This window comes from Vicugna pacos, chromosome X, assembly GCF_048564905.1.
Source record: "Vicugna pacos chromosome X, VicPac4, whole genome shotgun sequence".
NCBI lineage: Eukaryota > Metazoa > Chordata > Mammalia > Artiodactyla > Camelidae > Vicugna > Vicugna pacos.
This window is the reverse complement of record NC_133023.1, coordinates 64,912,152-64,939,292: the sequence shown is the minus strand read 5'-3', so window position 1 is coordinate 64,939,292 and position 27,141 is coordinate 64,912,152. Positions and strand designations below refer to the sequence as shown.

Genomic DNA, 27,141 nt, shown 5'->3' with positions numbered 1-27,141 from the left:
TGGCTATATAGGGGTTCATTATATTGTATTTTTGTATATGGTTGAAAATTTTATGCAATAAAAGTTATCATGTATCTTTCATACATATCTTTAAGGTAAGTTTAAGGTTCAAACTGGTGGTTCTGTATGACGAGTTGAACTTGAGAGCTCTACCTGAGTAGTAATTCTAAATACTTTTCTCTCCATCATGGTATAGGCCATTTATAAATGACAATCAGACAAACCCATCTCCACATTATCACCCTGAACTGTTCTGAAAAAAAAATGCCTTTTTAGTAATTCCCAAATTGTTTCTCCTTCTTGTGAAGGTATTTTGACCTACACTTTTAGGTCATATTAAGGCAGGCCTGTGCTGGCAAAATCTATGTTTTTTAAGACAATCTTTCATTTGCAACATGGACTGAATCCTTACCTGTTCTATCTTGGCTGACATTTTCTAGACCAAATTTATAAGAAAGAAAATCCATTTGCTTTTCTCCAGCTCCACTGTAACCATGAACAACTGGAATAATCTTTTCACATGGCTCCCTGCTTCCCTCGGCTCCTTTACAGTACATTCTTCACACAACCTCCACAGTGATCTTCGAAATGTAAATCATCTCACATCATTCCTTTACTTAAAACCTTCCATTGGTTTCCCATTTGAAATTATCACAGGTCTCATCTCTTAACAGCACCCCCTCACCATGATCCAGACAAACCTTGTACCATCTCAGGTTATTTGCATTTGCATGTAAGTTTCTCTGCTTTGTATGCTCTTGCACAAGATCTTCATATGACCGGTTTCTTCTTGTCACTCATGTCTCAGCTCAAATGCCATGTCTTGAGTGTGGATTTCCTCTATCTACTCACCCATATGTATTTGTTTAAGCAAAGTTGCCAAAGTGTACCAGAATTACACGGAGGGCTTTGTCTACCACCTTATTAATCCTATGGTGGTAACATACTGGGGGCTTGCTAGAAACACAGAATTGTAGGCCCCATCCCACACCTACTGAAATACAATATGTATTTTAACGATATCCCTAGGTGAATGCTATAGACTTTAAAGCTTAACATGTAATGGGTAATAGATGTCTTCTTTTTCTCTTAGTGGTTATTAAAGAATAATTAACCCAACTGACAAAAAGTCTTAACAGTGCTATGTATCTAGGTACATGAATTCTATTGAATGCTCACTAGTTTGAGTATAGCAGGTTATTTCTATGCTCATTTGCAGAAATCTTCCCCAAATACTTGATTTAATACTTTTCCTTTTGAATGTATATTGGTCTATGGGGAACATAATTAGATTCATTTTTCAGGATCCTGGTACTTAAGCAGGTTAATAATTTTTAGTTTTCTCTATAATACTAAGTCTTAAGATGGGCAACTTTAAAGCATTCCATCATGGTTTTAGAAAATCACAAATTTCTGAGGAATAATCATGCCACAATGATAAATTCCTGTTTAAATTCCTAGCTCATGTAGCTGTTACTTCACAAAATTCTCCAAGATGTTAAACTGCAGACAAAATTGCCTAAGAGCAATTTTAAGTGAAAAGTCTTTTAATAAAAATTGAATATTACAACACAGCTTTAAATAAACTCATAAAACCTTGAAGTGCAATAAATGCTTTTTATTGTATGCTCATTTCAATGAGTAACATTTAGAAATAATAATTCCACGTAACAGTGACAATCTTATTTTACAGCGTGTACATCATTTACAACCACATGACACACAATTTTAGATTTTCCAAATTTAATATTCTGAAGTTAAGAAAGATAAAAAATTTATTCTCAAGGAACTGATTCTTATCTGGTGCAAAAACAGAAAGGTGAACATTATTTGAAACACAAAGCCACAATATAGCATGAAGTAAAATTACATTTTAATTATGCTGAACAGCTGAGTGTAAACATGAAGCAACTAAAACTTAAAAGTACACATCATATGCATTACATTTATGAACAAGATTTTCATTAAATTTCCCTAAACCAGCTTTTTAATATTAAGCGCCATTTTGATTTGCAGCATGCTAACACAAAGTGTTGTTAAAGGGATGCATATTTTAAATTTACACACTGTAAACTGAATATCCACCTCCAAACTATTGGCAGCATAGTGTTTTGTTAAATACTGCATAAATACTGCCTCATATTGAAAATGCATGTTAATAACATGGTGTATAGATTCTAAAAATCAAAAATTTCAATAATGGCATAAAATTGCACCTTTAAACATTAGAGCAAGTAAGACTAGAACAATCATACTTGCTAAAACTGTCCTAAAAAAACCTCTAAACATTATAATAGTTAAGAAAACTGTGTTCTCTCAATTTAATCTTTAGGTCATTAAGAAATATAGTGCTAACTTTTGCAACACTACTGTTGCATCCATTTTAGAAAGCCACATTTGACTCAAATATACTTTTGTCATAACTGCCATACTGAACAACAATCAACTTGAACATCAGAAAAAAGGGAACTTTAATCTTTAGACCTCACCTTAGACTTCAGCACAGAATGCTATATTTAAACATCCTATCCCATGGTAAAATCTTAGCAGCTCTGAAATTCTTTTAAATAGTATTGAATTAATCTAACCAGTTCTCCAGTGAAATTTTTTTAAATGAATGCACAAAAATTTTTTTTAATGAATGCATAAAACTTGCCATTTCTGGAATTCAATTTCCAGGTACCATATAAAAGGCTCAATGACTAAGTGACTGATGGATGACCCCACCTCATTTCTAAAATTGTGTAAAAGTGAGGTTTGCTTACCATAGTAAAGCATCGCTAAACTCCTTAATTAGGTATGATCTTTTCAGAAACATTTGTCTCTAGTATGATCAGCCAAATAAAGTGGTTGTCTTTGCTCTTCCCCTCTGTAGTTTAATTATGCATATAATACTATTTAAATAGACAATAAGGTTTTTCTGCAACCATTCTATGGTGCTCCTTAAATTCTTTAATTTTCAGAGGGCTATGAAACCCCCCATCAATTCAAATATCTTAAGATCTTTAATAAAAAGAATGCAAATTTAATATCAAGCTTTGTAACCAGATGGAAGTTTGTGAAATTATCTTCCCATGTAGCATATTATATTTTCTAAATAGCTTCTTTCTTTATATTGATCTTATTACATAAGAGCCTCTTTGTGGTGTCTCATAATATGCTGGTTTTTTTCTGATGGTCTTCGGAATCCCTTCTTGCAGAATTCACACCTGTGTGGATAGTCTTTTGTATGTATTGATATCACATGCCGTTTAAAGCCAGACGCATCTGTAGTGCTGTATTCACAATACTCACATTGGTAAATCTTCCTTCCAGTGTGAGTCTTCATATGCTTTTTGAGCTCATTTTGTTGTCTGAACCCTCTTTTGCACCTTTTACACTTCAATGACTGATCCTTAGTATGAACTGAAAGGATATGGCCACTAAGAATAAATGGATCTGATGTTTTAAAGTCACAGTGTCTACACTGATGAATCTTCCTACCCTTATGGATATCACTATGCTTTTTGAGCTCAGAAGGCCGATGGAAACCTTTATCACAGACCTCACATTTGTGAGGAAAGTCCTTAGTGTGGACAGATATGATGTGCCGTTTAAGGTCACTTGAGTTGGTGCTCTTATGGTCACAATGAGGACACTGGTGTGTCTTATGTCCTTGAAATAAATCCAGATGGCGTTGAAGCTCCCTCTCATCACCAAATGCTTGGGGACAATGCTCACATTTATATGGCAAATTGTTACCATGCTTAGACTTAATGTGAGTTTTCAGATTTGATTGATCTGCACACCTGAAGACACAATACTGACACTGATATGGCTTCTCACCAGTATGGGTTCTCATATGCTTCTTGAGTTCAGAAGGATGTCGAAAGCCCTTCCCACACTCAACACAAACATGAGGAAAATTTTTGCTGTGGACAGCCAGTAAATGTCGGTTTAACAGTCCTTGTTCTGCAGTTTCATAGTCACAGTATTTGCACTTGTGCATCTTCGGCTCCTTGTCTCTTAATATAAGTTTATTTGAACTCAGTGGACTAGCCTCTCTGTATCTTCGTGTGTATTCCGTAAATTCATGGGTTTTGTCAACTTTGTTTATAAGCTTATGGCTTTCTAAATGGTTATGGAAACTCACTTTCTTGTTAGTTGTAAAGTCACAATCTGTACACTGATATTTTTTTCTCATCAAATGATCAGGATGATTCTTCATGTGTCTTTTCAAGAATCCCCTGGATTTAAACTTTTTTGTGCAAATATGGCAAGGGTATACTGTCAGGGGCTGTCCATCAGGGCCTATTATAACAGCTAGATTAAAAAAAAAAAAGGGAAGTTGTGACATTTGGCCAGACTGTTTTAAAAGGGTTTTACAGCAAAGGTGCGAAAATTAGCTGACATTCACAATGTGAGAACTATACTAGTGAAATAAAATCCTGTAAGATAAAATGCATATGAAAAGCAATTTATAACAAAGTAGCTCACTAAAAAGTGAGCACTCTACTATAGACTACTCAGCTGCCAAAATGCTGTATCATGTGCACTTTGCAAACTAGAAACAGGCACCGTTTATTAAACCAACATGAAATCCTCCTTAAAAACATCATTTAGGTAAAGAGCAAACAAGCACAGTTTTATTAAGTACCAGTAAAACACTTAAAAAACCGAACTATTTAGATGAAACACAAACAGGTACATGTGAGTAGGACTACACTATAAACAACTGACTTATATTCTTGGGTTACAAAAAATACTTCCTCATTTAAAGGAATTATAATATTCATAAAGCAAAGTATTAGTATTTTACCTGTTTGCCACTGCCTGGTTTCTCCCCTTCTCCTCTTCTTAGCTTTTTGTTTAAGTACTTTATTTGTATTAATGCTATCACAAATTTGAAGGTACTGTGCTGCTGTACTGCTTCTGTTTTCTAACGCTGAGTCCAAAGTATTTCCTGAAAAATAAATCGATATACCATGAAACTACATGTATTTATACTTTTTGGTTTTGGTTAGATAAATTACTAGAGATGACATGGCATCAAGTGGCCACTGTGGTACTGAATTTCACAAAGTATATCCATTGTCTCCTTTCTTTTTTACACTCTCTCACACACATGTATATATGCAAACACTTTTAATACAATATCACGTGAAATTAACTTTAAAATATCCCAATTTACTAATCCTAAAGGAATAAACTGGTAAGGTGAATATAATGTAAGAAACTTAATTCTATGACCTTAAACAAAGTCTTGGCATCAGATAAATTTCTCATCAGTGAAGGACAATGAAATTTAAGAGATTTGGCAAAGAAATTTTTATGTGTTAGTTAACCAATACAATCATGGTGACTGTAATACATGACAAACAACAGATTTCTTGTATTTATGCTTTAGAATACCTTTACTTCATGTTAAAAGTATTAAGATTAATTTTTTAAAGTGTTAAGATAAATGTGGCAGTCAATTTACCATAATTTCAGCGGGATCAGTGTATACAAAATAAAGTACTTAATAAAGTCTCAGTTCTCACACTATCTTATGTTATACAATTTAGCTTAAAAATGTAGACCTAAGAAACTGTTTAGCTTAAATGCTGTGATATATATGACTCTCATCAATTCCACTGAAATCTAGTTAAATTTAGAGTCAAATACCTCCTAAAGATAGAAACAGAACAGTAAGACACGTTATCATAAAAAAAAAGTCTCCTTGCTTAAGAAAATAAAAACTATCAACCATGGAATAAATAACACTATATGAAGTATATTAAAACTTGAAAAAAAAATTAAGCTGGGACATGAGTTTTATGCAACAGCTATATAAATTTACTGGTTGCCATAGAAATTAAGAAAACATTTCCACCCCAAAGAAGACATTAATAAGTGGTTGATATCATGAATAATTTTTACTTTTATGTCAAATAATTTCTATTTTATAATTTTTTCCATAGCAATCTTTTATAGCATATGTAGTAAGTGGCCTAATATTTGCTATCTATAGGTAAATTTAAAATGAATTGCATTCATAGAATAACGCACATAAATTAATCAGTCCCTCAAAGAGGTAAATTCTTATAACCAGATATGATCAGGCAAGTAGAGTTCAACGAATGTGTCTGTACACACAAACTAATAACCCTATATATACCAAGCAGTAAATAAAACCAGCTACTTAACTTAGATCTCACATATAATGCTCTCTCACCTGATGACTGACAATCTTCATACCTTCGAGAAACTCTTCTTTCATCTCCTAAAAAAAAAAAGATTATTAAAAACTGCTAGACCAAGTATAAAGATTATTGGTGGATTACATCTCAATCTACCAAATCTTACTTTGACCACCGCTCCTTGGATTAAACTTTTTTTGTTGCTGAGTTATTCCACTCCCATAGATTAGATAATTTCACACACTGAAAATAAGGGGTGCTGTCAGCATCCTTGGAACTATTAACATCCAAAAAAACCTTACTTTTAAAATAAAACCTGGGTAGATATTTCTTTCTGCAGAATACCCTCAAAATTGAAGATGTTCAATAAATGACTGCCGAATGAGTGAACCTTTGGAAAAACCAAGTTAAGATAAATTAATGCATTTGAACAACAAAATTTTTCAAAGTAAAGAGTATACCTGAACCATCTTGTAAATTACTAGGAATGAGATAAAATAGAAAGGGAAATAAATAACTTGATAAATTTACCTTCCATTACGTACTTCCTAGAAGAGCACACCTGGATTTCTGTTCCTTTTCAAAACCTCAATATCTTATTATTTGTGGTGTTAATACATGAAATAAGTTTTTCCAAAAGGGGAATATTTCAATTTTCAAAGGACAGTCCTATTTTAGAAAAAATAAAATTTTTATGGCACTCACGTATACAGGTAGGATTTAAAATAAACCCTACTGAAAAATACAATGCATTAAGCAAGGTTCATTTTAAATAACACAAGATATGTGGTATGAAAATCATGTAAGTAACTAGAGATGAATCGGTCCACAGCAAAACATTTTATATTAGCCAACTCATGGGGGGCATTAGCATAGCATATTTAATGACCTAAAGGCTGATCAAATAGATATGTTATGTACTTATCAGGTGAAAAAATGCCAGTGTCCTACCATATGCCGCAGCCCAGACAACAGGGACAATTGTTTTATTAACATCAGAGTCCTCAAGCTGAGTCTCAGGGAGAGAAGTTCCTTCCTCTTCCCCTACAATGACTTCCATGTAAACTTCATCTGCTATTTCAGCGCAACCTAAATTTTAGAAATAATTGCTTGTTTATAACCCCAAATATTTAATAAATGGGTAAAATTTTCCAAACAATTTAAATCTTTCAACTTTCAAGATTTCAATTTGGTTAATTTAAAAATTACATTAGGCACTTTGGAGGCTAGTGCCAATTTATTTATTAGAATTCTTATTCTCCTCTTGGAACCTAGTCCTGTGAAAATGACTTTTAGATTGTATAAAACATGTGCGCTTGAAATATACTGATTTTACAGTCCATTGGGCATTGCAAATTTATAAGAGTTGTATTCCATAATTCTGTCTGATAATTCTTTGGAACTCAGAAAGCACTTCCCATAGAATCAATACTAGAAAGTGGTCCATGCTATACCACATAATATAACTTAAATGTAGTACTGTACATGCAATGAAAAATAATAAAAAATACTAGTAACTGAAAAAGAATTAAAAATGGAGATCATTAAAACTATATACATATATATTATATAAAATACTGGTGCTCAAGGATATGTGGACACCCTTTAAGAAGCAGGATTTTCAGAGACCCTACTGATGACAAAAGCATTACGTGAGACTCATTTAACAAAATGCAGTATATTGGTGTAAAAAGAATTTAAATCTAGATAGTCAATTAGTATATTTTATGTGAAATAATCCATTTAGATTTAACCTGTTATATAGAAAATTGGCTCGAATTTATGCTTTTCATTTGATTCACATACTGGGACTTTCTATTCACTATTGAAAAATGTGGAAAAAATGTGGGGGATAAAGGTATCCTTCTTCTAGTTTTCCCTTCTTTCAATTAGTCAGAAAAAGACGTTGGTCTAAGTTTTCTACATCCCCATGGAATTGTGGCATCAGCTAACCTAACCCTCAGTCTCTCACCTTCTACTGTGTCCCTTTTTACTGATCAGTGATTCAAAAAAATAAAGAATTTAGAGACCAAAGAGAAATTATTTAACTCTTTTTCTCTCCAACCAAATCCTCTAGACTCATTTGTTTTGATATTTTCAGCTGTGGCATATTATTCACGTTTGGGATTGGAATTCAGCTCTTCATAGCTTCTAGGGAAGGAAATTTGAGGAGTGGGGATCATAGTGCAGTACAGGTAAAGTCTATAAGCATTGTCAAAGTAATGCACTGAAGTGGAGGCTCTTCATCTTCTAGGGCAAAACAAAGCATTTTTTGTCTCAGCATGGCAAGAAGACAGAAAAAAACCTTAGGGAAGGGCTATATTCCTACACTAAAGGGAGGAGAAAGTAGGCAGAGAGTAAAATGTCTTCATAAGAAAATGTGTACCAGGGCAGGAAAGGAAATCTGAGGAGATTTTTTTTCACCCTGTGGTACTCAGCCCCAAGAAACCTTAAGTAGCCAACTACTCGGAGACCATCAAAGGCACAATAATACAATCCTGGCAGCTTGACTGGAAGAATACTTACTCAGCTAATCCCTCAGTGGCAGAAGAACAACCAGTTAGCCCTTCCACTGCTAAATTGAAAGAGAGAGGCCAACAGTGCTCACTGCCATGTGCAAAGAGCACTGGCAGTAAAATTAGACAGACATGAGTTCAAATCCTACCTTCCTCTCTTAATATTGGAATGATCTTGGGCAATTGCTTAATTTCCTTGAACACTTTTCCTTCCATAAAACAGGGATAATACCACCTACCTCAGAGATAAGTTATGAGAATTAAATGAGATAATATATGCAACATATTCAATAACACACACAAAGTAGATTCTCAGTAATTCCCTACATATTTGTGGGCTCTACTAAAGTCAAGAACCATACGTTGCCAATCTCTGAATCCCTAGTATCTGAAACATTGTATTTTATTTTTGTTTATTTGAAAAATAATGTATGCACAAATGGTCAAAAGGACCATTCCCTTTTAAATTAATTACAGCAAAGGGTCAGACTTATTTTATTGAACTTTGTTCCTATGTACTGCTTGAATCTCTAAGATTGCTTTGTTTTTTAAAAAAGAATGCATCATGGCTACTGATAAGTCACTACAATGCCGTTTTTTCTTACTGATATCATCTTCTTCTTGAGAAGAATCTTTAACTGCCATGTAAACCATCTTCTCCCGCTGCATTCGGCTCTGGTCAAGCACTCCAGCTACAGAATGTCCATTGGTGTACTCACTTTCTGTGACAATTTCTGTTCCACCTTAAAAATTAAAACACGTATCAAAATCAGTAAGTATAATGAAATAATTCCTTAAGTTAATAAGGAGGATATATAAAAATATTTTCCTTTAGAAAAATATTCCCTCCAAATATTCCAATATGAATTTCTAAGAGTTAAGAGAATTTTCTTATAAATTGCACTTTAAATTTTCAGTCATCACTTAGAAATAACAAATGTTAACACTTACATCACACTTATATATGCCAAGCACTACATAAGTCTTTTGTATGTATCTGTGCATTAATCCTCACTATAGCCTTATAAGGTAGTTACTATCTATCATTACAGCCATTTTATGGATGAAGAAACTGAGGCAGAAGGGAGGTTAAGTAATCACCAAAGACCACTCAGCTAAATAGCAGAACCAGGCTTGAAATCCAAGCAGCCTGCCTCTAACCTCTAGCTTCTAGCCTGCCCTTAAATAACTGTAATTTCCTACTCTAAACCAAATCCCCTCCACTCATTTGATATTTCAACTGGAATACTCTACTTATGTTTGAAAAAGTCTAAGGATCTGACTTGTTCTATATTCTTGCTTTATATTTATATACAATTTAAAAATATTCCATCCCCAAAGAAACCTATAAAAAATCTGTACTTTGAAGGCAATATTAGAATAGTTGCCAAAAAAGTTAAGTTCTAATTTCAACTATTATAACAACAAATTAAAATTAGTCTTTGTACCTATTTCAACATCATCTTCAGCCTCAGCTTTAAATATATACACTTTTATAACTTCTGAACCAAATCCATCTTCTTTAACATCTTCTTGTGAGCCATCATTGCCGATTTTTAACGGTGTGTTCCCCATATGCTCTAATTTTTCCCCAACATCATCCACTGTAAAATAAAAAGAGGAAACTATTTCAGTCAGAAAGTACCACTGACATTTAGTGGGTGTTAAGTATAATAAGTGCAACGTGAAATAATGTGTTAACCACCTACCCACTATATTCAATTAATGATCTATTATGCAACTATTAAAAGTGGTATATTTCATGAAAAAACAGTATACAAGATAGATACACTATATGATCACAATTATATTAAAAACTTACTCAAGATTTCAATTTATATATATGAAATACTCTTAACTATACAGCTTTAATTTGAATGGTATGGGAAAAGATTAAATAAACTTCCATCACGTTCAAAATTTTAAGTTAAATCCTAACACCAAAATCAATAACAGAAAATTAAAATACATAGTACTCATAAAATAAGATGACATAAACACCAAATTCAAAATTAAATAGCACCATGTCTAAAACCAATTAACATGAAATCTAGTATTTAAAGAGGAAACACAGTAAACACCTGAATGATTTCACAACAATGGCTTTTCAGAAATCATAAAAATAAAATCTTAGTAAATACTTGTAATTCCTCTTGAGTCGATGGAAGACAACTTCAAATCAGAAATTTTGTATACTTCTAAGTTTCCTATTCTAGGCTTTGCTTCAAAATCATATATAAAGATAAAGCAACAATATCTGAGGATATTACTTACATTTGAAGTATACTTTAAAAATTTGATTCTTTAAGGACAGCATTTAGCTTCAAGTGGCTATTATGTACAAGCTATGCAATGACTATTATATTCATAGAGTTTATTCTTTGGACATAAATATTAAACAATATTTTCCCCCAAATATTACATGTGTACCATTTTTTATTTCAATATTTGTCCTGTCTCTATAAAAGTTGAAATGTAATCTAAATTTAAAAATCTTCTCCTCCCTCCATACTATACATATATATATATATATCATAGTATCATATATGAAACATGAAGTCACAAAGTCTCTGACTATACCTAAACAATTCCAGAACCACTGAAAACAGAATAAAGTGACATTAAAAAGTTATTAACTCAGTACTCTTAAAATATGAATTTCAGAAAGATCTAAATGGGTCAAAGTCTACTTTTTTTTCTACCTTAGTTTCAAAGTTTTGAACATGCAAATTCAAAAACATTATTTTGGCCTTTCAAAATGGTGAAAAGCAACATATTTCAGAAATTCTTTTCGCAGTGCAAAGATATTTAACTTTCTGATTAAATATAAATGATTCCACATTATTTAAGAGTTCAAATAGTTTATTGTCTATGAAAGAAAGCACCTAAATGATCAAAACAAATAGAAAAAAAAATTTCATTCCATCATTGCCCCTAATTCTATTACTACATTTTTGGGCAATTTTTTTTTTACAATGGGACAGATTAAAATGAAATAAGAAAAAAAGATGATGAAGACTCTGATATTACTGATTCAATAGCTTCTCTTTTAAAATATGTTGGAAAAAACAATGAGATCACAAAAAAATTAAAAGAGTCAAGTTAAGCCTTCAGAAAAAAAAGTACTTTCTCATTCTTGGGAATAAAGACATAGGATACAAAAAAACTCAAAGTGTCCAAAATATGAGTTTCTTAGGTAGAATAACTTACAGTAAATTAATGAAAAAAATTCTCTCATTTGATAAATACTACTTTATTATACTTCAATGGTTTAAAGAGAACACAGTTCCTTCTGGGATAAATTGAATTAAAACTATAATTCACAAAATTAAGCTCATGAAATGAAACAGACATTTGTTTGGTTACTTCTCAACAGTTTTGTACCATAATTTTCGCTTGAAGTGTTGAAATTACTGTTGCTATTCTGATTCCATTTATATCTTTCCTTAAAGTCCATAGCTTAGTGTATCCATTATTTTTTACTTAGATTAGATTCCTCAGAATGGACAATTTTGAAATTTATTGAGTAACTAAACTTGTTCTGTATTTAAGTTCATAGACGATGATAAAGTTATTAAATGTGTTAGTGTGCAGTTTTAAGAGGTAAACCATTAACTTTACCAAGATTTATTCTATATCCTTTGTTATAGAAAGTACAAAGTTAACAAAGACTTAATAGGCAATCAACACACTTTAGAAATAGATCCTCAAAGACTCTTCTTAATGCAGATAATACTCAGAATATCCAAAATTCAAGCTTAACCTTTTTGTTTGTTACAAGGCTTGCAATATTCAAGTCCTGCAGCATTGTTTCTCAATCCATACTACATCTCAGCCAATAATAAGCCTGTAATATTATACACAACACAGAAATCTACTAGTGCTAAAGAGTAAGATGCACTAATTGCCAACACTGCAAAGTTTGCTACTGTTCAATATTCTTCTACAGCCTGTTGGCACAATTTGATTAAAATTTAATTTTACCAAAATGTACAATATAATATTCTTTTTTAAAGCTAAGTAGGCTTTTTACTGCACCCTTTTCATGTTACATCCACTAAAATTATATGGTGAATATATTATCAATATAAAGTCCAGCTGACCCTTGAACAATGCGGGGGGTTAAGGGCACTGAGACTACTCACAGTCGAAAATCAGTGTGTAACTTTACAGTTGGCCCTCCATATCTGAGGTTACACATCTGTGCATTCAACCAACCTCAAATTATGTAGTACTGTAGTACATATTTATTGAAAAAAAAGTTCCTTGTATTAGTAGGCCCGCACAGTTCAAACCTGTGTTGTTCAAGTGTCAACTGTATGTTGATGTACCACAGAGATGTGGTGAGGCAATGTGTAAAGGATCTGTATTTCACAATGTGAAACAAACAAAACTTAGTAACATTTAAATCACAAAGATATTCCACTCGCAGGTATATGTACCCAAGAGATCTGAAAATCTATGACCACAAATACTTGTACAAGAATGTTAATAGCAGCGTTATTTGTAATAGCCAAGAAGCAAAAATAATCCAAATGTCCATCACCTTATAAACGGATAAACCACATATCCATATAATGAAATATTACTCATTGATAAAAAAGGAATAAAGAACTGACACATGCTACAATATGGATGATCCTTGAAAGCATTCTACTAAGTGAAAGAAGCCAGACACAAAAGGCCATATTTTAGATGATTCCATTTATATGAAATGTTGAGAACAAGCAAATCTATAGAGAGAGAAACTGGATTAGTGGTTGCCTGATGGGTGGCGGGAGTAGGAGGTGGTGACTGCTAAAGGGTATGGGGATTTCTTTTGGGGGGAAGAAAAAATTCTAAAATTAATTATGGTGATAGTGATACAATTCTGCAAATATACTAAAAACCACTGAGTTGCATACCTTAAAAGGGTGAATTGTATGGTATGTGAACTACATCTCAATAAAGCTGTTATATTTAAAAAAATACAAAGATGTTAACTTTTTCTCTTTCACTCCTGAAACTGGTGGTTTGATGAACCATCCCATAATAACCCTACCAAGATATTTTGCTTTATACAAAACTATGTTTCTGAAAGAAATATAAGCTGATTTTATATAAAGGTAAAAAAAATAATTTGAATGCATTATATTGGTTCATTATTAAAGGAATCTCCCTCTGTAGCAAAGCTTTCTTAAAAGAAATCATCACCCATGAATGTCTTATGGGTATTAGGTATTTTTAAAGAATAGCACACCTGGGATAACCTTAGACAGACAAAGTTATCTTATATTAATTTCCAAGTTACTCAGCACAAGTGAAAGAGCCTATCTGCTAAAATAAAGAAATTGTGACATTTGACCTGAAAGAGGGAATAACTCAGATGCACTTCAGAAACCAAAAGAAGACAAACTCCTACCACTAAAACTCAGCTACTGATAAGGTTTCCTTATAGGAATAGTTAGGGATTCAGGAACACAACAGAAGTCTGTTTTAAATCCTCAACTTTCTCTCTTAGAGTTGTTTGAAGATATCTTGGGAAAAAAAACAGCCTTTTAAAATCAACATTGAGGCCTTTCAAGGCAATTTATTCTCTAACTCCTGAAAGATTCAATAGTCAACAGATAACAAGAGGTTAAAAAAAATGAACTGAAGATTAAGAGATGAAGAAAACACTAAATAAAAATAAAATTTTGAATAAAATAAAGAAAGTGAAAATGGTAATAAAGAGAAATCATCCTAATTTGAGTATTCTAACCATTAGAAAAATGGCCAAGGATCTGGGTGGTGGGAAAATGGATGATATAAAAAAATTTTAACTTTTGTATATCCCATTTTCCACAATAAAAAATTGCTTAAGTTTAAAAGGGATTTTTAAAAATCATTGCTGTTTCTTTACTAATGATTAAGGAGCTAATTAATCCCCAGTCTAAATTCCCCCGAAAATGAACCCACAGCAGTTCAAGTATTATCTGAGCAGCACAATGTTCTTTATAATTTTCAGTCTAATTTTATTAGACTAGAAAGACAGAAGTCTTTGTATTTGACATATATGGTAATATCAAGAAAAAAATTCGAAATTAAAATATTCTAGAAAGTTAAAAAAACTTTTGTAGAATCAAATCATAGAATATATGTTAAGGTGTGCCTATTCACAATATATATGACGTTTAAATTTTAGACCACTTTAATACCAAAGATTTTAATTTGACAAGTATCCTTTTAAAGGCATATTGAATTTATTTTGGTATAGAAAAGACTACCGACTTTTGCCATACCATAACTATAGTTTTGCTTTTTTTTTCATGCCAGGTTAAGATGTAAATATGAAGTTGCTTTTGTAATCCACATCAATTTAAAAAGAAGTAGTAACATTTGCACAGAGTTCTTTTAGTGGCTTGAATCATTCCCTTAAAAACAACGTACATATTCACTTTCAAAAGTGCTTATAGAGGAAAAAAGTTAACATTTCAGACTTCAGAAACATATTTACAAATTAAGTAAATCTAAATTATTTTTAGTTTTAAATTCACTGATGCACACATAAAACATGCAATCACTTTCACACATACACAATTATTCTACCCAGTAATGCACCCCCAATCAACAGTGTTTTATCTTAAAAAGAACAAAATTCCTCCCTGGAAAAGTGAAGTCTTCATCTAACCTTTACTCCTTCTAGCATAATGCCTTCAAATTTTATAAGAATAGACCCACTTCTTCCTCAAGTTCCATCAACAACTTATCATGAGATTTTTATTATTGTTGCTGTTTAGGCAAACCTACCACTTAAAACAAAAACAAGATATTTTTATCTTCCTCATTCCGATAGCATGTCTTAAGGACATTGTAAAGCAGTCTGAAATAAATACGTTTAAAGTATTTTTGCAGAGATTATACACACACATATATAGTCAAATAGAAAATAAACACAGGAAGAATTGTAGAATACAATCTGAGTTGATGGTTTACTTTTCCAGGATTTAACGAAAAAACTAATTAGACATTTCTTAACATTATGCTTAAATTCCTAAGCAAAACTAAACTGACAACTCCAGTACCTGTCATATTAAAAAGAAAGCAGGAGGGAGCCTATGGCTCAAGCGGTAGAGCACATACTTAGTATGCAGGAGGTCTTGGGTTCAATCCCCAGTACCTCCTCTAAAATAAATAAATAAACTTAATTACCTCCCTGCACTTAAAAAAAAAAAGAAAAAAGAAAGCAGTGGCCATACAAACTTTCCATTTTGAAATATATATATATATATATATATATATATATTTACCATTACAATTTTGTATTTTTTAAACCTTCCAATCTATATTTTTGTTCTAATATATTAATAAATCGCATTATTTTACTTCATTGTGGGTATGGAGTTTCATTGAGCAAATTCAAAAAAACACCTCAACAACACAGCTTTGAAAAATATTCTTCAAAAAGATGACTTCCATGACTTTTACTGAATAGATTCCTCATCCTAGAAAACCTTTCCGTGTTACATATAAATCAATCTACCAAGTAATTATGGACTTTAAATTTCACTTACACGATATCATTAAGTAGTCTTCAGAAGTGCTCTTGACATCATCATCATCATCATCATCATCTTCGGTTTTAATAGTAACTGTAGAACCAGGAACACCACCAGCTGCTTGAATAACAGTTTCTGTATCTGAATTAGTTACAAGAACCTCCTCTGATACCATCGTGGGAGAGTCGACTCCTGAAACACAGTCCTGGACCACATGTTCTAAGTGTCCATCAGGTCCAGTAACAAGGTCAGCCACAAAAACCTGCTCAGGTACTCTAACGGTTTCTGTAATTAGCTCAGACGTCAAGATGTGATCACCATCATCTTCCTCTAAATCTTCTTCAATAGCAACATCAGCCTCAAGTACAGCTTCAGGAACAATTACACCTTCTGTTACTACATCAGTCTCGGTGATGATATCAGGCCCATGGACAACTTCAGCTGCAAGGCCATGATCAAGAGTTATCCCATCATCTGTGACAACATCGGAAACTAATACAGCCTCAGGAACTGAAACAACAATATGGTCTCCATCGATATGTGCAGTACCAGCCATTCCAGCCACTATAATACAAACAATTATCCAAAAAAAGTAAAGTTATTTTATTAATTAAAATTATTATACTTAGTATATCAGGTGACATAAAATAGTTTTTAAATATGAAACAGCCCTGGCCAAACTATCATTTTAAAAAATCACACAATTTAACTGCAATAAAAATCATTACTGACCAGGAATTAGGGCAGAGGTGGGTGAAAACAATGTCAGTAAAATCTAAATTAAGACCTTAAAATTAATGTACTTTATTTTCAAGTAAAACAAAAAAGCCACAGTGAGATATTACCACATACCAATTACAACAGCTAAAACAAAAAACTGTGATAACACCGCAGGTTGGTGGGGATGCAGAGAAACTGGATCTCTTAACAGTAGCAGTAGCAGCCACTCTAGAAAATAATTTGAGAGTTTCTTACAAAAAACACGGGCTTACCAATACAACCTAATAATTACACTCTGGCATTTTCCCAGATATATTAAAACATACGTTTACAAAAAAGCTGTATATGAATATTCATAATAGTTCATAGTAGGCTTTTATTCATAGTAGCAAAAAATCGAAAACAGCCCAAATGTCCGTTAGCAGATGGATGGCTGGTTAAACCAACTCTGGCTCATCCTTACTATGGGATACTACTCAGCAATAAAAACCGGACAAACCATTGATATATTCACAACAATCTGAATCAATATCAAGAAAATTATGCTAAGTAAAAAAAGAAAATTTCCAACAGTTACTGTACCATATAATGTACAAATGGAATCATTTATATAATATTCTCAAAATCCTACAACTTCAGGGATGGAGAACAGACTAGCAGTTCTAGTGTGAGGGGTGAAATTGTGGTGTGATGAAGGGTAGGGGGTGTGTGTGAATATATTGGCATAGCATATATATGGTGATAGAACAGTTCTGTATCTTCATTGTAGTAGTCTCTACGCAAATTAACATATGGGATTAAACTGCATAGAACTATATACACTCACACACACAAAAATGGTGAAAACCAAATGAGGTCTGTAGTCTAGTTAACAGTAGTGCACCAATGTCAATTTTCTGTTTTTGACATTGTACTACAATTATATGAGATGTTACCATTTAAGAAAGATGAGTAAAGGGTATACAGGACCCCCATGGACTATTTTTCTACCTCCTGTGAGTCTAGCATTTCAAAAAATTAAAATTAAAATAAAAAGGGATAGACGATATTTCAAAATTATAGAACAGATAAACAAGATTATACTGTACAGCACAGGGAAATATACACAAGATCAAATCTAAAAAAAATAAATAAATAAAAAATAAAAAGGACGCACAAACATAAAAGGCTGCTAACATGTTACATTGAGTTAATAAAATATAAGTTTTTATATTATAAAAAATGTATTATGAACATAAAAGTCCCTGAACTTCTTTATTTTATGAGAATTACTATATACAAAACTAGAAAGCATCTTTCTTATTGAAGTCTAGTCAGTTTACAATGTTGTATCAATTTCTGGTGTACAGCATCTTTTAACATCTGATTTGGGGAGAAAAAACTCAACTCATTTTAGATAAAGATTTGATTTGTTTATTTAAAAAGCATGCATAGACTCTAAATTGTACTGAATTCTAAATTAGCAAATCTGCAGAAGGAAAGTTTTAAATAATGTTTTTCCTGAGCAGGATGGTAAACACCAATTCCTACCCCCTTATAACTATTGTAAGGGTGTAAAATTCCTTCATGAGTAATTCTGTTATATTCTGCCTCTCTGGAGTGGTAGAGTAAACAAGTTAAGAGAATCTGTGGGCTAACTTATAACAAAATTATCTACACGAAATAATCCAGTACAAAGTTTGGTTTTTTTAACATAATGATCACTGCCTACAAAGTAATACCTGAAAGGGTGCCACTTGCTATGCATTATCCACTATTACTAACCAATTCATTATGGAAGTTGTTAGTAAGTTAGGATGGAGACGAGTGAACACTATTAATACCCTAACACATCGAGATGGCCCACATTCTGCCTCTGGAGTGTGTATCTCCTAAGCCTATTGTTCTCTCTCACCTTCTGAGACAGCCCGCACTCTGTCTCTGGAGTGTGTATCTACTTTTACTTTAAGCTAAACACCCACCCCTACACCTTGTTGCCTCTCTGGCCTTCTGAGATGGCCTGCACTGGGTCTATGGAGTGTGCATCTCTCTGAATAAACCTACTCTCACTCTAAAAAAATACCCTAACACATCAAAAAATAACAATGAGAAGGGAAAGGTGCCTTTCAGGATCACCTTCCTTTCAACTCTTCTGTATCTTTTCCCTATTCTCAAACTCTCAACTGAACCATCGTATTACCTCAAAATGACACAGCCCTCAACCTTAAAAATCTGGTAGAGAAAGGGAGTATGTATAGAACAAATACTTTCTATTCCCTCATTACTCCACTGGCCATTTCTGGAGGTGAGGAGAAGGTGGGGGTTCAAATTTAGTATTCAATCAGAATGGAAATGTGGTTTTTAGTAAGGAAAAATTAAATGTTATGCCTATAAAATTCAGAGTATTGAAATTCCATGTATATGAACAACAAAATTAGTATTTTATAAAATCTTTTCACAAGTCAGACTTAAATTGTGAGAAATTCCATTTATTTTAGAGCATTGTTGGAAGCTAATTTGGTTCCTGAGAGTAGACACTAGGGAAGAATGGGAGGACAGAATAATGTAAGTGCTAGCTTGGGTTCAGATTAAACTGTTTGGGAGAATTCTAAGATAAGTGTTTTTCAGCTTGCTTAGCCTTTACTCTAGCAGGAACTTGTAGGTCAAAATAAATCAGGGCTAAACCAAAATGAATTCAAATATGCTTGTTTACCCTAGACTAAGAATTGATGAATTCCCTATAGGGTACTGGAAGATTACTCAGACCAAGATCCAAGATGTCTTTTATTAAATTTTGTTCTTTCCTCTTATCAGATCATCTGTTAGATTCCACTGAATTTCTAAACAAAGTCACTTATTTTAGCTATACACAAGCTATATTTATTGAGTACTGACTATGCACCAAGCAACCTAAATCTTTTACATATATTACCTCATTTAAGCCTTAGAACTGTATAGTATGGTGTGTTATTATCCCCATTTTAAATATGAAGGAACCATCGTTTATAGAGGTTAAATAAGATTGCCCAAGGTTTAAGTTGGGAACTGAATTCATTGTTTCACCCCAGACTGGCTTTTTTTCACTTGGTTAAATGAGGAGAATAGAATTTATTTACTTTAGAGACCGTTTTTTTTAAAAAAAATAAATTTATAGGATTAACCAAGTGAACCACTACTAAAGGAATAGTTTGAGAAAGAATTAAAAGACCTACCAAAAAAGTCAATCATTTAAATGTTAAGGCATTCAGTAAGCAGCATTAAAGAGCATTAAAAATTTATCTCACTAGGTAGCAAATTAGAAATGATATGAAGAAAATAATTTAAAAAGTGTGAAATCAATTAGATAACCAGGTAACAGTAAGAAACAAGTCATCATTTCCCTTCTTACTAAAATTATTACATTTAAATGTGAATACTTGGAATCTCACCAGAAGGACAGCATAAAATTTGGTATTTGCTGGGTCTGTCTTGGGCTACTATCTAAGACTATTTTGTTGCTGAAATCCCAAAGCAATATGGATTCTTTTTAGCAGTGAAATCTTAACAACTAAATTAAATGGCACAGATTCCAACCATTATACTGAGATGTGTGCAAAATTATTACATAAAGTATACTACTATAAAATTTAAACTCTCAAATATCCTTCAAAAGAAACTGTTCCAATACATTTCTGAATTAAATTAATAGTTCAGATTCTTAATATAGTTGCTACCCCTTTCCAACCAAGAACCTTACAGAATTTAGAGATCCTGTACCACACAGTGTGCTTACCTGGCTAGCGCTACCTATGAATGGTAAACTTTCATGTTTCACAAATATCATTAATTTATGAGACTTCAGATAGATATCTAAGTTTTGATGTTAGCCAAAACTTAAAGAATGTATCTAATTTCTAATGAAATTTTAGAATTTGGAAAGGTTAGTATTAGATATAATAAGGGATTAATTAAACCTGAAGACACTGAGGAGAGACAATGGAAAGAAAAGTAAGAGGAACTCCAAGTAAATGTTCACCAGCACCAATTAGACTTTTTTTTCAATCTTTGAAAGGAATTAAGCTTTACTTGCTAATGGGCAACTTCTTTAGGAGTGAAGGAGGTTCTGGCACTGTACCAAATGCCACAGGGTAGGCAATATTTTGTATTAAATGGAAGAAATAGTGTGTTTCTTCTACTTAAAATGTCTTATTTTTAAGAGGTAAAAAAGTTGACATTTCAACCAAAACTTAATTTACCATACTGAATTTCAAGTGTGCCAGTATTTGAAAAACTCTCTCTAGCAAAGAATTCACAAAATTCTTTTTGAAATCTTACTCTTCAGCTCTTTGTCCTTCTTCTAGAATTTATCCCTTTTTCACCTAAAATCACTTCTAAATCATCCCTAGTCAACACAACTCACTTCTGACTCAGCTGAATAAATCTATGATTCCTTTCTATTTCATCAATTAACTACATAGTCATCTCAATTCCCACCACACTGAATCTTGATCTACGCACTGCAGCTTTATCCATCAGACGGAATGTCAAGGAATCACAGAACTGGAGAGGACATTAAATGTTATCTAGTCCAAACCCCTCATAAAAGTGAATTAAGTAATTTGCTCAAGTTTACACAGATAATTAATAGGACTGCCAAGACTAGACTCCAGTTCTTCTGACTCTCATTACTGTGGGCTTTACAACAGGAGACAAAAAAACATATTCAACCATATTATCTGAAAACAGTAGGAGCATTTTCTTAAGTATCACTTGTTGTAATCCCCCATTCCTAATTTCATCTTTGACAGTTCCACAATAGCTCATGTTTCTGTTTACTTTTTATCCCAATTTACCATTTGTCTTTTCCATTCTCACTCTGATCTTCTCTTTCATTCTTACCACCCTCTCCCTGACTCTTATACTTCACTATCTTCTATCATTCAGACTGACTCTGCCCAAATTCAGTTTCTTTGTTGACTGTCAATGGAATCTTAGCATCTTCATCAAAATGACTACTGTTAAGAGGCTACTGAAAAATGTGGCCACTCAAGTAGGAATTTTTTTCTTTTTCAAAAAAAGAAAAATGTAATGCTATTAGTAACAACTTTCTGAGGATATGGCATCAGAATATGATTAATCACTTAGTGCAAAATATTCCTCTATCACTATATAAACATCTAACTTCTTTGAAATGACTGAAGTGCTTACTTTTTCACCTTTATTAACAATGCAACAAAACTGTATTTTAGTAAACCAATTTAGTATCTCCTACATGTGAGAACTGATGCAGGTATTTATGCAAATTGGGTTTTCATTTCCAATGATATATTACCACTATATTCCAAAGTTCTTTACCTCAAACTGCCCACAAAATTATAAGAATGATTTTAACTAGACTACTGACACATAGCTTCACTTTAAGAAAATAAGCCCTACAAATGTGTTTTCCCAGCAAAAGAACAATTTTTCCTTGTAATTACCCCCTTCCTTAATATAGATTTTATATTTAGTATGTTCTGACTTTTCAAAAAGAAAGAAAAAAAGTACAACAAAGAAAATGCTTTACCAAAATCCTGCATAATCATGGTATGGGCCATTCTAGAGTCTGATGTGTGTAGTCCAAGACTTCCAACACCTGAATCCATACTTAACAAAATGCATTCACAAATCTCTGTAAAAGAAATGGTTTTAAAAATAGTTTAAATACATTTAGGCTACAGCCAGCAGTTTTGAGAAAAAAAATGGCTATTGAAAATGTGCCTCTCAACCAGGTGTGCAAATTTCATTACAAAGGAAAACAAAACAAACAAACAAAAACCTCTATTAGATGACTTATGTGACAACCATAAGTAAAAGAAGGGCCAAATGGAAGTAAACCAAAGATAATGGAGAATAAGCACAGTAAGGGTGATGAGCCATAGGGAAGTGATAGAAACAAGCAAAAGAACAAAACTGTAGCATTGAGGTTCCAGTTAAAATATAGGTTATAAAAGAAGAAAAGGGAGAACAAGATGACAACAGACAATAGTTGGGATATTTATACATTACTAGAGGACTCAGATGTCTAGTATTAGTGAATTTCATCCAGTGGCTCTCATCCATTTCTTCCAGACCCAGATCAGCCCTGCAGCGTAGTTCTGCAGATAAACTTGTGTTTCACCTCTGGATCCCGGGGTTCTACTTATAATGTAAAATGTTCTATCCCAGTATCCCTGGAGTTCTTTGAGCCAGTAAGGACGTCTGGCCTCACTCTACTACATTCTCTTGTCTCACAGTTTTGAGGACTCATGAAACATGACTGCTTCCTAAATATGGTAAAGATAAGATCAATCACATACAAACATTTAGCAAATTGTTTCTTTTAGAATATCTTTTACTTGTACAACTGATAGCTTTAATTGTATAACTGATTTTTTTCATTAATGATTAATAAAGTCATGCTAGACTTATGTTAGTTTTGAAAGCAAGGGCTCAACCTATTTAATTTCAAATCACTTACCCTATATTTAAGACCACCAGACAGTATGGAACCAAAAGTCAGATTCTGTCACTCAACATATTGCTTACAACTGTGTGTATACTTCCCTTTCAAACATAAGATTCTAAGTAAATCAGCCAAAAAATCTGTCAATTTTATAAAACACTTCCTCATTTTCAGTTGAGTGGTTAATAAATTGGGCTATATTGCACAAAAGATGAGGTTACATCATTAAGTTTTAGAAAGTTTTAGAAAGCTGCCATGTAAGACAACTTAATCTATCCTTAAAAAAAGTACAGGAGATCACTAAGAATTTTTTCCCCTTGCCTCAAAGTTCTATAGGTGTCCCGGAGGCAGGAGAGACTCACAGAGTAATCTTTATCAACATTTGAGTCATGTATAATCACAATTCTACAGCAGTAGGTGACATCTCTGTATATTAAAACAATTCAAAATAATTACTTTCTGTGTGAGCAAAATTACAAATTTTTAGAAATTCTTAGCTGTATTTTCTCTTTTCAAATACCATATTGTTTTCTGCCTTCAAAATGAGGTCTAGAAGGGCCAAGAGAGTTCACAATAAACTACCTATATGTCCACAGAGATAAATTAAAATGCCAAAAGTATTTATTTTTAATTTAAAATAGTGTACTATTTCAAATTTAATTAGAGCAACCGCTTTCTTTACCACGTAACTAACAGAACAATTACGAACTTCTTAAAAATGTTTTAAACATTTAATTTTGTTTAATTATTAAACAAGATAAAACATTAAGTAATTTGTTAATCACCTTAATATGAGTGTCTCGAAGAAACTGTAGATTTTCTTACATATTGTAAAATACAGTCTGCAGCAATTTCTTTTTGTTATTGTTCCTTCTGAACTATTATTTTCTTGGGAAAAACGTCCTTTTTACCTATTGTAAAAATACACTCAACATTAGATATGTTAAAACATTTTAAACCAAATCTCTTACACAACTTAAAAATTTTTCGTCACACTTTAACATGCAGGGTGAGTTTGGGAAGGGTTCATAAGCTTAAATCTGTCAATCAAAAAGCAACCGAAGGGATTCTAACAGAAACAACTACCTACGACGACATAAGTAAGCAACGTTATTACACTTAGAATTAGACCACTTGACTAAACCAGTATCTTCTCTAAAACATATTTTAAAAATCACTAGCAACACCTTATTTTGGAAAGTGAAAGAGAACCGACCAAGGGCAAGCTTTATCCTTGCCAAATCCATAGAGAAAAACCTGCACTAGTGCTCAGTGAAGCGTAAAATTTAACACATAGTGCAACTATTAGGGGGAACATCACACTGTAAGAATACCAAATAAATAAATTGGAGCACCTTTCTCCCATATAGGAAGTTTCAATAAGATCAATAATGAATGAGGTCTGAGAACAGTAGTGTGTTAAGTATTCAATAGCCAATAGATAGCTAGGCTTCTCAGTCTTCTCGAGAGTGTATCTCACATCCTCACTGAATGGAGGTAACCACCAAGTACGCCTGAAGTAAACATCTTTCCATCAATGCACGAGGAACAGGAATCACAAAACAAAAATCAAATCAAAACAAAACACATCTTGCTCTCATCCGACCCCTCTAAGCACAGCTCATTCAGGACCTAGCTTCGGGATGATGTAAATAGGGTGAGGGATAGAAGAGAAATCCTAAGGCGGCAGAACAAGAGAATGCGAAAGTAGTATTTGCAGAGATAGGAGACAAAGGAGCCCTGGCAAGTAGCAGTATTGCAGCTTTGGACGCAACCCTCTTCCCGCAGAAGTCTCCCTTTCCCACGATCATGCCAAGTTTCAATCATTTTGAGCAGAATACACACACGTGCCCTCTCCAATATTACCCATCTGACTGGATCTTAAACCGAAAGAGATAACCTTCGCAGTGGAGAGGCAGGGAGAGAAGAGACAAGAATACCCTCTCCCCTCCTCCCTCTCACTTGGTGCAGCGGTCGCCACCGCTGCTACCCACGCCGTGCTGCCCAAACCCTCATCCTTCTCCTGCTCCCTCTGCCCCGCTACACGGGAGACGGCTGGGAACCAAAATGGTGGTGTTTCAGCGGAGACGACAGTTGCCGCACACGGCTCCCCCCGAACCGCCTCCCCCCCGGTCTCTGCCGGCTCCCTAGCCCCTAAAATGCCCGATTCGGTACCACCTTCTCGCAAACGCCGCCATCCCTCGCGCATTCCAAGGTTACCATTCGCCGCGGGCGGGGGCGGGGGCGAGGTGGGGGGGGTTGCAAGTGAAAGGAATATTGGGGGGGGTCGCTGAGAGAAAATGCCAGGGGAAGCCGCATTCTTCACTTCACCGTTTTGTTTTCCGCCATTTTCCCCTCACCCTAAACCACCGACGGGCTCAGCGACGGCTCTCGCCCCCGGGGGGGCTCTGGCCTGAGGGCAGAAGAGGTTGGCTGAGGGGGAAAGTAATTCTCTCAATTCCTCCAGCCACCGGCTGCTGCGGAGGAGAACTGTCTGTCCGAGGGGGAGGGAAAGCTTAGGACTAGACGCCACTTCCATTGTTCCCTTTCGCCCTACACTACACGCTGGGTGGGAGCCTCTCCTCCCGTCACGCGAACAACACTGAGCTCCGCGGATCCAAGTCCGTCCACTTTCTCCTCAGGAGTCTCCTTACCTGCTGCTGCCGCCGCCGCCGCCACCGCCGCCAGTTGGATTCTGACCGCGCTCCGGATTTCTGCGGGGGGCGGCAGCTGTGGATCCGTAAGCTCCTCACATTCGGGTTTCCGAGGTTCCGCAGCTCGAGCCAATCACAAGCTACTCTGCGTCTGGGAGGCGCGCCGCCCCGTCCTCCTTTATATCGCTGCTGACATGCTGAGGTTGCATTACGTCACGCTCCCCTTGCTGCAGGGTAGGGGGCCGAGGAGGGAGCGCGCGCAGGCGCGCGCGCGCGGTAGATCGAGAAGCCCGCGCTCAGTTTCTGCTGGGAGACCTCGAGGACTTCCAAGTGGGGGACTGCAGCGCAGGGCGAGTCCCAGTGCGCGAGCCTCGATCTTGGCGCGCCCATGAGGAGTTTCCGTGGAAAGATTTTCTGTTTTCCAGGTTTCCCAGGGGAGAGGGAGGGGGAGGGGGGAAATCAATGACTGGATGGCCACTCACTGAACCTCTAATAGCTGTTGGACAACGTTAAAAAAAATCGTCCCTACCCTCGAGGATTTGACCAATTAGGCTGACCAGAGAGATGAGAGGTATGCCTCCCCCAAGTAAAACCCTTGCGCGTTTTGCAGTTTTCCTCTTTCCCTCCTTCATTCCTTTTATATTTCGTAATGGTAGACAATTTGATGAAGAAAGTAAAGTGAAGAAGAGCATAGAAGGGAAAGGTGGACAAGGGACCTAAATGAAGTGAATACTAAATATCTCTTGCATGTGTCACTTTCAGCTTGTGGCTGCACAAAATGGGAGAACAGAGAAATTCAGTGGTGACGGGTGGGGAAAAAAGTGATGAGATGTGACTAAAAGGTTGCATTTGCAAAGGACCTTATGTTCTGAAAATTTAGTTCTAGTACTATAAGCATTTAGAATGAATAGCAGTGTTTAAAAAGAGAAAGTTTACGATCCTTTAAAAAAAGGTAACATTACCTTTGCCTAAATTGAATATTTTACAAATAAAAGATGTTATTGTTCTTGATTAGCTGGATAATTTCTCCAGGTCTCTATAGCCTAATATACCACTCGAGGTTTTGAGAACAGTAGAGGAAACACGGTGTGAAAGCCCTGGCCTATAGAAGACCAAGAGTCGGCAAACTGT

At 34.4% G+C, this 27,141-nt stretch overlaps 1 protein-coding gene across 6 annotated transcripts; it reads right to left on the bottom strand.

The window, feature by feature from the left end:
* Positions 1–1,603: 1,603 nt before the first annotated feature.
* Positions 1,604–26,144, bottom strand: ZNF711 (zinc finger protein 711). 6 transcript variants are annotated; one of them, XM_072956115.1, is made up of 10 exons: positions 26,011–26,144; positions 24,142–24,267; positions 22,439–22,543; positions 16,210–16,758; positions 10,126–10,281; positions 9,283–9,420; positions 7,113–7,250; positions 6,197–6,244; positions 4,799–4,942; positions 1,604–4,302 (listed from the first exon to the last, which is right to left on the bottom strand). In XM_072956115.1, the coding sequence occupies exons 3-10, from the start codon at positions 22,515–22,517 to the stop codon at positions 3,125–3,127; spliced, it is 2,430 nt and encodes an 809-aa protein (XP_072812216.1). In that variant the 5' UTR covers positions 22,518–22,543; positions 24,142–24,267; positions 26,011–26,144; the 3' UTR covers positions 1,604–3,124. The 6 variants fall into 6 exon arrangements, with proteins under 6 accessions (XP_072812216.1, XP_031527411.1, XP_072812213.1 ...); XM_031671551.2 differs by lacking the exon at positions 7,113–7,250; XM_072956112.1 differs by lacking the exons at positions 7,113–7,250; positions 26,011–26,144 and adding an exon at positions 25,535–25,582.
* Positions 26,145–27,141: the final 997 nt, after the last annotated feature.

Bases quoted from the DNA above. Each gene is read 5' to 3' on its own strand.
- ZNF711 (XM_072956115.1), bottom strand. From the start codon at position 22,517: ATGGATTCAGGTGTTGGAAGTCTTGGACTACACACATCAGACTCTAGA. The intron at 6,245-7,112 runs GTAGGACACTGG...TTTTTTTTTTAG, and splicing joins TGTCTGGGCTGCGGCATATG to GAGATGAAAGAAGAGTTTCT. The intron at 4,943-6,196 runs GTGAGAGAGCAT...TTTATTTTTCAG, and splicing joins TGAAGATTGTCAGTCATCAG to GAAATACTTTGGACTCAGCG.